Source organism: Triplophysa dalaica, chromosome 16, assembly GCF_015846415.1.
Source record: "Triplophysa dalaica isolate WHDGS20190420 chromosome 16, ASM1584641v1, whole genome shotgun sequence".
Taxonomy (NCBI): Eukaryota; Metazoa; Chordata; class Actinopteri; order Cypriniformes; family Nemacheilidae; genus Triplophysa; species Triplophysa dalaica.
In genome coordinates this window covers 9590257-9603221 of record NC_079557.1, presented here as the reverse complement: position 1 = coordinate 9603221, position 12965 = coordinate 9590257, and the positions used below count along the sequence as shown (strand labels likewise).

Sequence of the window (12965 nt, the reverse complement as noted above, 5' to 3'; positions counted from 1 at the left end):
AAGGGCTGCTCTAGACAGTTATTTTAACTGTGACATTTTCCCTCAAGTGATTGGACGGACGACTGGCAAAGTCAATGGAAGGAGAGCTAAGCAGAGATGTCTAAATATAGTGTGGTGCTCAATCAAGAATGGAGCAGAGGGGTTAAAATCTGTCTGTGAAAGAATTGGAATAAGTGCAATTGCTCTCCAAGACGTTTCAAAGAAATTGTGCAAAATTATACTTTGACCCCAGAGACATGCTCAAATAATGTGCGGTCGTTGCAAACCCATCATTTTTATTGTCTTCAAATATGCCTGCTAGTTGCTGCGTGTGGACCTATTTCTCCTGAAGACTATCAATTAGAGGGTAAAAAGTTCTACATTTCTTTCTTTCCTGTGATCACAGACATTTTGTTCATGTCTTGCATCATTTTGTGTTGAGAGTCACTAATAATTGAATAGCCCCTTTAAGGCATGCATAGGATATTATGTATCTTACAGAAAAAAATGATAAATAAATGCAGGAATCTTTTCATAATTTACAGAAATGCAGTACCAAGCCTCTTGGTACAATCTCATCAAAGAAACACAATTTATTTTACACTCCTGTCACTGCGAGGGACATCATTTTTTTTGTTTTTCTTATTCATGGATAAATAATAGATAAGTGATAGATGTTGCATATAGAACATTTTCGCTGTAAATGTGATTTTGCCTAAAAAAGACCTGATGAATAAGTTTACGCTATAAGCCTGCCGCACTAACCAGTGTGCATTTGATCAAATTTTATTTAATCAAAAAGATTCTATTCATGTTCAGATGATGAACAAAAGAGGCAGAAGAGTGGCATCATCTGGTATAGCATTTAGCTGTAAAAGACACGGTTTTATTTGCTCAACCCAAATAGAAACATCTCTTCAAAACGGCTCTAATCTTTTAGTGTTGGCTCAAACAGCAAGTGATCAGACACAGAGTGGGAAGATTCAAAGAGGTGAGTGACATCAGATGAGATGTAAATTATATTTATGCCTGCCTGCCATTGATGCAAGCATAAATTTGTCTCGGTACAGGTTAATCCAATATTTTAATGTTTATGTCCTTTTTAGCTCTCAGCTACGGGTAGGAAAAGGTAGATGACCCCTTTACAGTGCTTCATAGACAGACATTAGCTGAAGTATTAAGAGCGAAATGGTGATGTCGTTTCAGCCACTGCATCCAATATTAATCAAAACAGCCCACTAAAGCATCTTGTTAAATCTTGGTAGAGCAACTTGACATTGAAAAATTTGATGCCTGCACTATCCGTCTTACCCGATTGCAAATCAAAACTTTATGAAAAACACATTTCCGTCCTTAGTCGGTTCATCTCAGGGAAAGTCGTGGCAACTGTAGCATAAACCTACGCATGAACGTTCATGCAAAATCTGCGTGTCTACGTCCAATCACAAGGGATAGAATTGTTTTTTATTGCTAAGGGAGTTTGATTAAAGGAAGCTGATTGCCTCAGATTTGGATGGAAAGCCTGCTGAAAGCCTTAACATTCTGCTCATGCTGTGTGTAATCATTTGTTAGTATGTGGGGTCTAGCAGCGCTCAGATTGAATCAGAGCGCTGCCTCCTTATCTAGATTGAAGGAAATAATTTGTTACAATTTTCCATTAAGTCGCATTCAAAAGGCATGAGTTACCTTAAGGGTGCATTTAAAGCAAATTGTGCCACCTCAAAAAGTTCACTGTCTCTAAAGATTGCTGGCTTTTCCATTCCCTACCTCTGTCTCGGCTGGTTTGATGTATTTGTGGATTCAAACAACATCAAAGTGTAAAGGAGTTTGCCGTGTCTGTGCATGATATAAAATCACCATTTTTGCACCAGGTGACCTCTCTGTGTCAGAAGTACAGAGTGCAGCGAGTACCGTGTTTCCCTCTCGAACACTTCATCTAATGCAGCTGTCACAGAGGCCTATTTTAACTCTGTCATAAATGTGGTAAGACACCTGTCATAATAATTCCTGTTCTTCCCTCACTTTAGCCTCTCCCACATAACACAGAATAGTTCTCGGCACCCAGTTTGATTCTAATTGCTACAGTATTTCAATGATATTCTGAAACCTGATCTTAACCTGTGATCTTAAACCTGAAATGAGAGAACAAGAATATAAAGGAAGAATAGAATAGTTTGTTTTTCAATTTAAAAAAAGAAAGAATTTCAATAAAAATAATACTAATAGTAATGGGATATTTATTATTCATTATAAATATTATAAAATATTTATGATAAATACACATTTTTAATGTAGACTGACAAATTGTGATTGATGTTAAAAATCATTTATACATTTTATTATTACCCTCAAAGTACAAATTGTTTTATTTGAACCCTACACACTTATATGACAAATAAAGTCATTAGCAAAATCTTAAGTGACCAAGTGACAATTTAGTACAAGCACCTTTTTTAAGAAAACCATCTCAAAAAGATATTAGACTTGACATTTTACAACAATAGATATATTTGAGACTCTGGTTTCCCAAAAAAATTGTGAAATTAAATGTTATATGAGGGGGGAAATCTGTCTTGTCACATTGTGATTGATGCATTTGAAATACTAATAAGTTTTGATCACTGTCATTATCATTGTGACATTACATTAAATTATATGTAAATGTAGAAGAAAAAATGATCACGAGCACTTTCTCTGATACCACACATTATTTCTCGTAGTTTTTTTACATAAGAGTAATGCAAATATTGAATTTCTGAGATACGTTCCCGTGACAGTCTGGCATTTGACAGCATATGTTTGGACACCCGTAGTCAGACCGAAACAGACCTGTCAGCACGGCGGCAGGATGGGACAGTGAGATAATCACACAGTGTCATTTTGGGGGGCAATTACCCAGCTTGGAGTGAAATGAGAAAACCTGTTTTTTTCCTGCTGTCCTAATGGAAGTTCCGGTCATTAGTTAAACGAGAGTCTCTCTCTGGCTGTAATCAAACGTGAAGCGTTTAGTTTAAGAGCCCATTATAAAACATCTGCTCCCCGGCGACGGCCTGCGGAGACTTACGTTTGCTCAGTCGAAAAGTCGGCAAGCATCACACCATTTTCGCTTCACGATTTCAGGACTTTGTAAGCGGCACAGTCATATGATTCAAAATCTCAATCCAAGTCAGATTCCTGGAGATGTTTTTTTATGTTTACAATATATAGATATTTAAAAAATCATCAGTGTAATTAAATGCTTGAATTTCCATAATGTAGTGTTTCTCCTCTGTCTCACACAAGCAGAACTACACAAAGGAAAGTTCGGATTTGATAGCATTCACAGGAGCAAATCATCCAGTACAAAATCCCATTTAACATGATTCAGAATGAAACCGGCACATAATCTGATCGCCCTTTGTGTAAAGCAGAATGTTATAACAAGCTTCACAAATACCTCTTCCTCTTTTCCTCTAATAGACCAGCGTACCAGCCAACAAGGCCCGCCTCCTCTACCACCTGCTCCACACCAACACAAGCAGCATCCGTCAGTCACCTCCCTCAACCAATCACTGGCCAATCAGGCGGCGGAGCTTCAGAGCGCGTCTGAATGTGTGCAGCTGCAGGAAAACTGGATGCTGGGCGGCAACGTCGGATTAGAGAACAGGTATTTTTTTTAAATACAAAGTCATGAATTATATACTTTATGTTATTTAATTGTAGTATTTATAATACTCACACTAATATATTTTGTATTATACACAACTAAATAAATGAAGGTTGTTTGTCAGTGAAATTTTAAACTGTTTTCAGGGCAATAATATTTTGTTATTGTCACATATTTTAATTGTATACAGTTTATTGATTAAAACATGACTACATTCCAACAATGGTTTTATATTTAGTTATGTTTACAGACAAGTTTTAATCCCCCTCAAATATAACCCCGTACAATGAGTCAATGTCCTGGTACTGCGCCATTTTGTTACAAAAGGTGAAAAGGTTTTTCTGTCGAATAAATATTCATTATTGTTATAAATATTATTGTCATAATGGATAAGACACGTATTTTATGTTGTCTTTTGTGGGTTACCCCTTATGTATTTATTACTACTAATTTTAGAGCAAATACTGTAGTGAAGGCATCAGAGACCCGACTTCATACCGTATAATGCAACTCACTGTCACTTAAGATATAATGAGGTGTATTGCTAAAGCAGAGGGCTGACTACTTAACATCTACTTGACAGAGTCAATTTATTAATATGGGACATGAGTATCATACAGGGCATACATTTTTTCCATCCTCGGCTACTTTATATTTTAATATCTATTAAAACATCGTATCCATTTAAAGCTTTTGCCTGTTAACACACATACACTTTAGAACTTAGCATAATTAGGCATTAAAATGTATTTATTGTAATTGTGTGCAAGGCCTGTTATTAAGCTGCTTATTGTTTAATGAGAAGACACATTTCTTAAATAAAGGGTTGAACAGTCTATGTGCAAAAAAGGTGTTCATAAATTGAGTCTTTGATATTTTTCATAACAGATTCAGAGTAAATAGTAATGTACTGCATCATAGTTTTTCTACACCCTTATGCTGATTTTAAAATGCTAAAATCAGCATTTTCACTTCAAAGGGCTGAAAAGAATAGTCCCGGTAGACTGGATCTTGCAGAAGCCGAATATTAATGCAAAAACATCAGATATAGACTTAATTACACCAACGTCATGATGTACAAGCCTACATTTCTATAATGAATTGTTTTATCCATATAATTCTATACCGTAACTATGCAGATGCGTAAAATTAAATGACCAAGTAGTGGACCCACAAAGAAAAGTGCATGACATTTTTATTTTCTCAGCAAAAGGTTATTGAAATATTTACTAAATAAATTCAATAAGTTTCATGTCGGCACAATGAGCTAAGTTGATGAAGCATCAAAACAAAAAATTGTGCTCAAAGGGCTCGTTTTATGAAAAATCAAATTTTGCCTGTTGTTTTGGGATAAAAAAACATTACTTGTACTATAAAAAACAAAAGTTTTAAAACTAAAAAAACTTCAAAAAACATTTATTGGAAACCATTAGATATATAAAAGCCCCAGGTAAAAAAGATTTACAGCATGAATAACTTCAGACAAATAACAGTATGAAGAAGTTTTTTATAGCATTCCTAGGTGATATATTAAGGATAATACCATAATGGCACAATATATATAACCCTGCATTTGCTGTACATACCCCCAGGAGCTGGAGCTGCCACCCACTCAAAAGGTAAAACAAGATGTATAACAGCTTTAAAGTGCCCACAGTCTCATTTCAGAATATTTCTGTACATTAAAAGGTGTGTGACTTTTGCGTAATGTATGCTGACCAATATCTTGACGTGCTTCTGTACTGCGTTTCTTACAATCATCATAACAATTTGACCAAACACTATTTTGCTATCTGAAGCGAATGTAAAAATATATGCAATTCACTTTTGTTCCCTGACATAAAATGATTGCAGTGTGCGTGGGCTAGAATAAACTAAATGAATCAGATAAAAGTACTGCAGTCATACAGCATGTGGTGTATAAACAAAGTGTTGAACGAAAGTTTGTTAAATCTGACCAGTCACAAGCACACAAACTCAATTTACCTCACTATTACGAAATGCCTTCCACACGTTTATTATTCGTGTAGCACTTGTCAGTTCTTGATTATCTAAACACGCACAGGGTTTTAAATGTTATATTTTTTTTCTTAAAAGATATGTGTCAAATATATTGGTCTTAACAAATTTGGTGTAAGATTTTTCCAATTTCATGACTTAATGGAAAATAGATGCCTCCTTACAGTATCACTATTCACATTCATTACAATCTGAAGTGCTGGCAACGCAGCGTGTCAGGTTTTTGATCTTTAGTGGGCCACAGCTGTTGTGCTTCATTATGTAGACTTGTAGAGGACAAAAAACAACAGCAAAAGAACTACAGTAAGAGTATGCTCCATATGGATATGAAGATGTTTTGTAATCACATCAAGTGAAGAATCTTTTTTACTTATCTAGATCTAGACAGAGCAAGCAAACTTATGTTATTAATGAACCCAATGGAAATAGAGAGTGCTATTCTCTCTCTCTCTATTCCATTTTTCTTTTCTCAGCTCCTCTACCTTTCTCATTCTGTTATCTCAAAAACTTTTCACTCTGCTCTCTGTCATAAAGACTCTGATCTTAACATGTCAACAGAAAGGGACTGTCCTAAAATGGCAGTGTCGCAGAAACCTCCAGGGAGCGTCTTAAAATACTGCCACTCTGCCGAGAGCTAGAGAGGCACCTGCTGCTCCGAGACTCCTACCGATATGCCAGATGCTTCTGCCTCAGTGAGGATGCTTGAGTTCTAGTTAGACTTGAGAAGTGTGCAAATCCTTCACTCTTTCTCCAGTTTTTTCACAGATTTTCCCTCTCTATGATTCCTCATTAAAAGTGTCTCCTGTTTGTCTGTGTGTGCATATCTACCACGTCTAGCTCTGTAGATTCTCTTTAAAACTTTTCGTGTCAGTTGCCTTACTTTTTAACCTTTATACTAAATTTCTTTACTCGAAAAGTCAACAACTGGCCTTAAAACACATTTTTTGCATAGCTAAAGCAGAAAATATCAATACTTTTATTCTATTGACGACCGTTTTCTTTCAGCCTCTAAATCTTTCCTTTTGTATGGTCGGCTTGTGTTGTACCGGAGCATTCCAAATGTCAACCCAATGTCAAGGAAAGGTGGGACGCCAATAAAGAAACAAATTGTACAAGAGCAGAAATCTCTTTGGGGTGAAGTTACTTCTTAGTCGTCGTAATGCGAACAACACTTTCACACACTGTAAAGGGGGCCGATGAGGATTAGTTTAGTCATTTTCTCTGCCCGCCGTCACACTTCCACTAATCAATTATGGATTGTTTGGCCTCAAAACGGCACACTGTCAGTGTATTTGTTAATCGTTTGTGAAGGCTTTTAAATGTGCCTCATTCAGTGTGCAGTGGCCCGGAACCTATCCGAGTCCTTCTGAAAATGTGTGTGTGTGTTTGGAGTTGCGGCAGAAGCTCATAACCATTCAGATTATAAAACGAGCATTTTACAATAGAGCCCATCGAAATTGAAAGCAGGCGTCTTGAAACCAGGCCTGTATTGAAACTTTCACAGAAGCACAATAGTCCGAGTCCTGACCTACTGAAGTTTAGAGTAATGCTGTAGCCTGCGAGTCTTACATTCAAACAGCAAACGGCAGACAGTAATTTATCCTTGTTTAGAAAAACGTATACATAAAGCAATGAATAGCGCATTGGACAAATCTGATTAAAATGATGTAAGCCTGCATGAGATGAAGAATCCAGTCATACTGGATCAGCGACCTAGAAAGAGTTGTTCTATTACACAGAGCAACTCGTCCTCTCAGGGGGGACGCTATGATGATATCACATGATCAGCCATAGACAGAAAGCTCCAAATCAAAAACGTAAACAAAGTCCTGATGTGAATCGGCAGCAGTTAATACACATTCTGCATCCAAACTGATAAGTCTAGACATGAAGTCCAAAACCACAGGGATGAAGTAGAGGCGGCAAGACATTTACGAAAAATACAGAGTGCACTTAAACAGTGTATTAGTGTTGGATGCTTTCAAAAAATGAATAATACGCTTTTTCTCATTGATCACTTCAATCAATGCAGTCATTAGGACTTAAAGCTGCGATCCCTAACTTTTTGGTTAAATGTAAAAATAATTTATTGAACAAGAACATAAACACTTCAAAACGGTCTCCTAATCCCCTTAATGTATAATGATTTTAAAGTAGATTATTCCGGTAAAGTTTTGTTAAACATGTCAGTCTGATATCATTTCACCCCACGTAAAGATAAGTACATGAACAAACTTTTCATATTTCAAACAGAGATGCTGAAGAAAGTTGCAGATTTAGCTTCTGCGTTTGTGTAAGTAAATAGTTCTAAAAACAAAGCCAGACGTAAAGCTAAAACTCCAGCTTCTTTTGTGATACGGCAACAAAATCAAAGCCTTCTCAAAATCGATCTCTAAAGTAATCCATTTGTCAGTGACTTGTAGAAAAAAAACACAGCAAGTCTTCTCTGTTGTGCTTGAAGTGTTGTTCTGAAAGTTTTTGTGTACCTGATAATTATTTGATTTCATGTTTGATCATTCTGTGTTTCTTTCCTGCTGTTTCTTATTATACTTTCCCTATAGGCACTTCCTGTTGAAGACTGGAACAGGTACCACATCTCTCTTCACGACGCCTAATCCAGGTTATACCATGGCAACCGGGGCTGTCTACTCTCCACCAGCCCGCCCCCTAACTCGCAACCCACTATCAAGAGGTGCATTCAAATTTAACAAGTCATCTAAACGGTGTTCGTGGAAGTGCACCGCTCTTAGTGCTGTGGGCGTGGCTACCCTACTGACAATTCTGCTCTGCTACTGTATAGGTAACTAAGGCAACCCAAATGTGTGTGTATGTGTGTGTGTGCGTTTGTGTGTGTGTGTTTGTGCTCTTGCTTATATGACCATGAGGTGCTCAGGTGCAGGCTGTGTTAGCTTGCCTGTTCCCAGAAGAGATAGTGAAATAGCTCATCAAGTGGAGTTTTTCTTCCTTAACCTTCATCTGTGGCCAAAACACCTGGTTCCCTGCTCTAAATAGGTTCCCGATTTCACAGAGGGAGTCACACATCTTCAACACACACATACACACACCCACAGTAAAGAAAGACATCAGTTAAGCGTTTAATGACCGCAATAAAGCAAAAGGGAGATGAACTGATTATGTTGTTCACAGCGCTCTTTATTCAGTCTGTTAGCCTCGGCAAACATTACACAACCTCCTCCTACTTTTTTCATTTCTCTCTATCCTTTACATTGTTTCCCCACTGTGAGTTATTTGCCGCAGTCAGAAGGCCTGTTAGAAACATTCATCCCCCAAAGATCAAACTGAGAGGAAGAGAGGTGTGTGAAGCGCTGCCTCCTCCGAAAGCTCCCTCGCTGTGAACTTTGAAGGAGACTTTTCCCAAGCTGTTTTCACACACATCGAGTGGTTAAAAAAAACAAGAAGAAACTGTTTGCCTAAGATTTAACAGCAGCACTTCATGAAGAAGAGGATGTCTTGAAGAGAGAGTGAGAGAGAGAGAGAGAGAAGAGAGAGAGAGAGTGGAATAGAGGGAAAGAGAGAATGAGAGAGAAGCTCTGATATGATGCAAACAGGTTTGATCTTCCAGCATACATCTCTCTTTTTTTTAACTTCAATTTCATCTTTGCCAGCTCTGTGTTATTGCATCCGATGAATCAATGGCATATTATCACGACAAATGTTTTCAATGACAAGCTAAAGACTAATCTGGTGTAAATGCAAATCAGTGTGTATGCCCCATGCAGTGATAATCGAAAGCAAATGTCTTCAAAAAGCAGAACATGACATCACACACTGTTCAAAGTATAATTTAGGTTCTTATGAGGAATGAGTTTACTTTTTACCATATCTATAGCACTTACTGTATGTTTCACACATGCAGAAAGTGTAAATTATCTTCTGATGGTTTGGATTTTAACAGCTTTTAAACAGTATCATTAGGCAAATGAGAAGGAGTGAGTACATGCAGGGTGCTTGCTGTTTTAAATCATGACTTGAATTTCCTTCTTACTCAGCCATGCATGTTCTTGGCCTAAACTGGAAACTGAAGGATGCTGATAATCACGCCTTTGAGAATGGACGAGCCAAACCAGTGGCGTTGCCGACCAACACTGTGACTGCAATTTCTGCAGACGGTAATATTTCAAAAATGTTAAATTTACGCAAGGACACGATTGAATTTTTATCATTTATATGTATAATTTTTATTGCCCCACCACACACATTCGTCGCCAAACAACGAGCAGAATTTTTTTAATAAAAGACTACAGTGAAGGAGTGCAAGAAATGATTGAGTTATTGAGGGTGTTCACTATATTGAAACCACGGCCCTGACCAGCCGAGCAGAGTTATGGTCACCTTAAAATCAAAATGGATTCATAATATATGTTCCTTATTTTTCTGTGTGAGATTCATCAGGGCGCGCTTTGTCTTTTAAATAGTTAGTCTTATTCATTTTTAATAGAGTTGAATAACTTAATCTGTCTCTGAAATGACTTTCCTTTTCAGCTTCTTATTACTTAGCTCCGTATATCATATAAAGTTGACTTAAAAGATTGTCGAAGTACCAAAAAAAACACTTTACTGAAAGAGAATCATAAGCGGTGATAGTATCTTACTCTCCCCAAAGGACAGTGAGACCTGTGCTAGGTTTGTCTTCTAAATATGGCTAATTAACAAGTTTAGAAAAGGATCGGTATGAAGCAAGTCTATAAAAGACTCCTTGCAAGTAGGAACCTGCCTCACCGTATTGTTTTTGGAATGGTTCTTCTATTTGGCTCTCTGAGGGGCCGCATAAAGATACGTCAGTATTGTTTTGTCTGTCTGAATGATAGGCCATTAGCCTTTGGAGAGTATTAAAGAGCATTGAAAATGGCTACTGCAAATTTTAGGGTAATGGTTGACATTTAAAGGCTCTCGTCAGAGAAAACCACTGAAGCTACTGTTTATATCTGAGTATATAGAGAGAAACATTAAAAATTATTTTAATGGAATTTTCCTTTGTAGACTTGAAAAGAGAAACAATTCCTTAGCTATCTAGGTCAGATGGAGATTGTCAAATTCAGTCAGGCTAAAATGAGTCTTTTCTAGATTGATAGGATGCTGTAGTTGACTGGATCAGCTGTTGGGAGTAAACTGTGGGTAGGCAGAGGCAAACAAACGTATGATAAATAGCCATAATTTGCATCAGCGCTAAACAATAGTTCACTTATATAGATATAAATGACATATATTTCTGGGATTCTAGGCTCAGTATCATTTATCCGCTGACTAATTAGAATAAACTTAATATCGCGGTTTCACAGACATGGCTTAGCTTATGCCAGGACTATACCTTAGTTGAATTAAGATATTTATGCGCTTTTATATAAATGCCTTAGAAGAATACACAACTGGTGTGTGTCTCGAGACAAAACAATGGCACTGTTATGTCTTACGATATTTCTGGGCAAGTTGTATATTCAGTAAAGACAGGTCAAACACTCATTTTAGTCTGGGACTAGCCTTAAGCCATGTCAGTTTAACTGGGGCCAAATGATGTAAACCAGGCCTACATATTTAATTGCTTTTCTCAATCATCGTCATGTGTGTCTGTTCACAGGAAGGCTAGGTGTGATGCTTCAGTATAACTCCACACTGGACACAGGACTGGTGGAGTTGGGTCAGCAGGTCACACAGGCTATTCCACCAGCGGTCTTCTGGAGGTCCAGGCTTCTCTTTGATGAACCTCACTTCCTCAAATTTAACATTTCTATCCAGAAAAATGCCCTGATTGGAGTCTATGGGAGACGAGGACTCCCACCCTCGCACACCCAGGTGATACAATATCGAGGTCCTCAGGTTTGATATACAACAAAACAACTTAAAATGGGATTTGTGTACAAACTAATTGATTTCTTAGATCACAGAGTCACAGTGATGTTTGGCAATTGAAAGCTATAAATGCTAAGGTCAAATGATTTGTTTTTGTCTTCTGAAAGGAATGAAGCAGCTTTATTCTTTTGTCTTTATCAAACAAAAGACAATGCTCTTGTCTGGGAAGTATTGACACAAGCTATTCTATAAAAACTGAAACGAGATGAAGGACTCAGCTCTCAAAGGTTGTACATAAGAAAGAACAAATCCTGCTTTAATCACAGAAAACAAACTGCGCGTCAACAGAAAGACATCTTCTCTCTGTCTCTCGTGATTGGCCGGGTCTTTAACAATCACAGCTGTCAATAGAGGCAGCATCTTTCGTAAGGGCTGAGAAAACTGCCCAACTTATTGTAGATGTTCAATCAATGTGTTCCCAAAGCCAACACAATAAACTAAAGCAAGCGTATTGAGTCCTGCCTCCAATTTGCTGTGCGTCTCTTTATTGCTTTTTTGTACCTGCCCAGTAGGAAATCAATTACAGAAAGTTTAATTTAGAGTCTTGAGTTTAAGTAGTAGATCTATCTGTTTAGTCTAATGTTCTGTTTGAAGTTATGCACTGCGAGAAATGATTTCCTTACTAGGTGTTTTTCTTGTTTGCTTGTAAAAATATCTAACATCATTAAACAAGAAAAATATAAGCTAGACTAGAGAAACAAACGAGTATGCAATAATAAAACTTGTTTTCAAAGAATATATGCAAAATAAAGTTTATTTTTCTTGTCCAGCTGGCAAATTGTATACTCTTTTTAAAGCCCAAATCTTATTCTAAGATAAATGGTCCTTGTTGGTAGGATTTGAATTAATCATTCACAGGTGGGTCAGGGAAATAAGTGTAGTTCAAGATATATTTTCTAATTTTCTTAAGTCAATTCAAAGGTTATTTAGATATTTTTACCGGCAAACAAGACAGAAGTACCAAATAATATTTTTACCTTTTTAAGTGTGGTGAAAAGCACACTCTGGGAGGCCAAAAAAAGCAAGAAGACTTCTTTGTTCCTGTCTGTTTTAAAAGATTTCTTGTGAAGATATTTTGGGACCAGACAGGGTTATGGTAAATTGAATGTCATAGTGTCTGGATGCTGAATTTGCATTTGTTTCCATTATTATCAGGGCTTTCTTTGCCAGTATGCTTGGGGTTTTTTGACAGCTGAATCAAAGCACTTACATTTAATTATGTTTTTTTTAGTATGACTTTGTGGAGCTTCTGGACGGCAGTAGGCTTATCTCACGAGAGCGTGTTCAGATGGATCCGGATATCAGGGACAGGCTGGAGGTTCCGGTCAGCATTCAGCAAGCAGGTTTTATACAGTACCTGCACGCTGGTGTGTGGCACCTGGCCTTTTATAATGATGGCCGCACCGTAGAGCCTGTCTCATACAACACTATAATACTGGGTGGGTTAGCACAG

At 37.4% G+C, this 12965-nt stretch overlaps 1 protein-coding gene across 3 annotated transcripts in view; it reads left to right on the top strand.

Annotated features, from left to right (window-relative positions):
• The window catches only part of si:dkey-237h12.3 (teneurin-3), a 96339-nt gene that overhangs the window by 41457 nt on the left and 41917 nt on the right, over positions 1-12965 (top strand). For all 3 annotated transcript variants that reach the window (XM_056769396.1, XM_056769398.1, XM_056769395.1), the window contains exons 4-8: positions 3439-3625; positions 8206-8444; positions 9655-9774; positions 11241-11455; positions 12744-12951. In XM_056769396.1, the coding sequence (XP_056625374.1) occupies positions 3439-3625; positions 8206-8444; positions 9655-9774; positions 11241-11455; positions 12744-12951 (969 nt within the window). The remainder of the gene's footprint in view (positions 1-3438; positions 3626-8205; positions 8445-9654; positions 9775-11240; positions 11456-12743; positions 12952-12965) is intronic.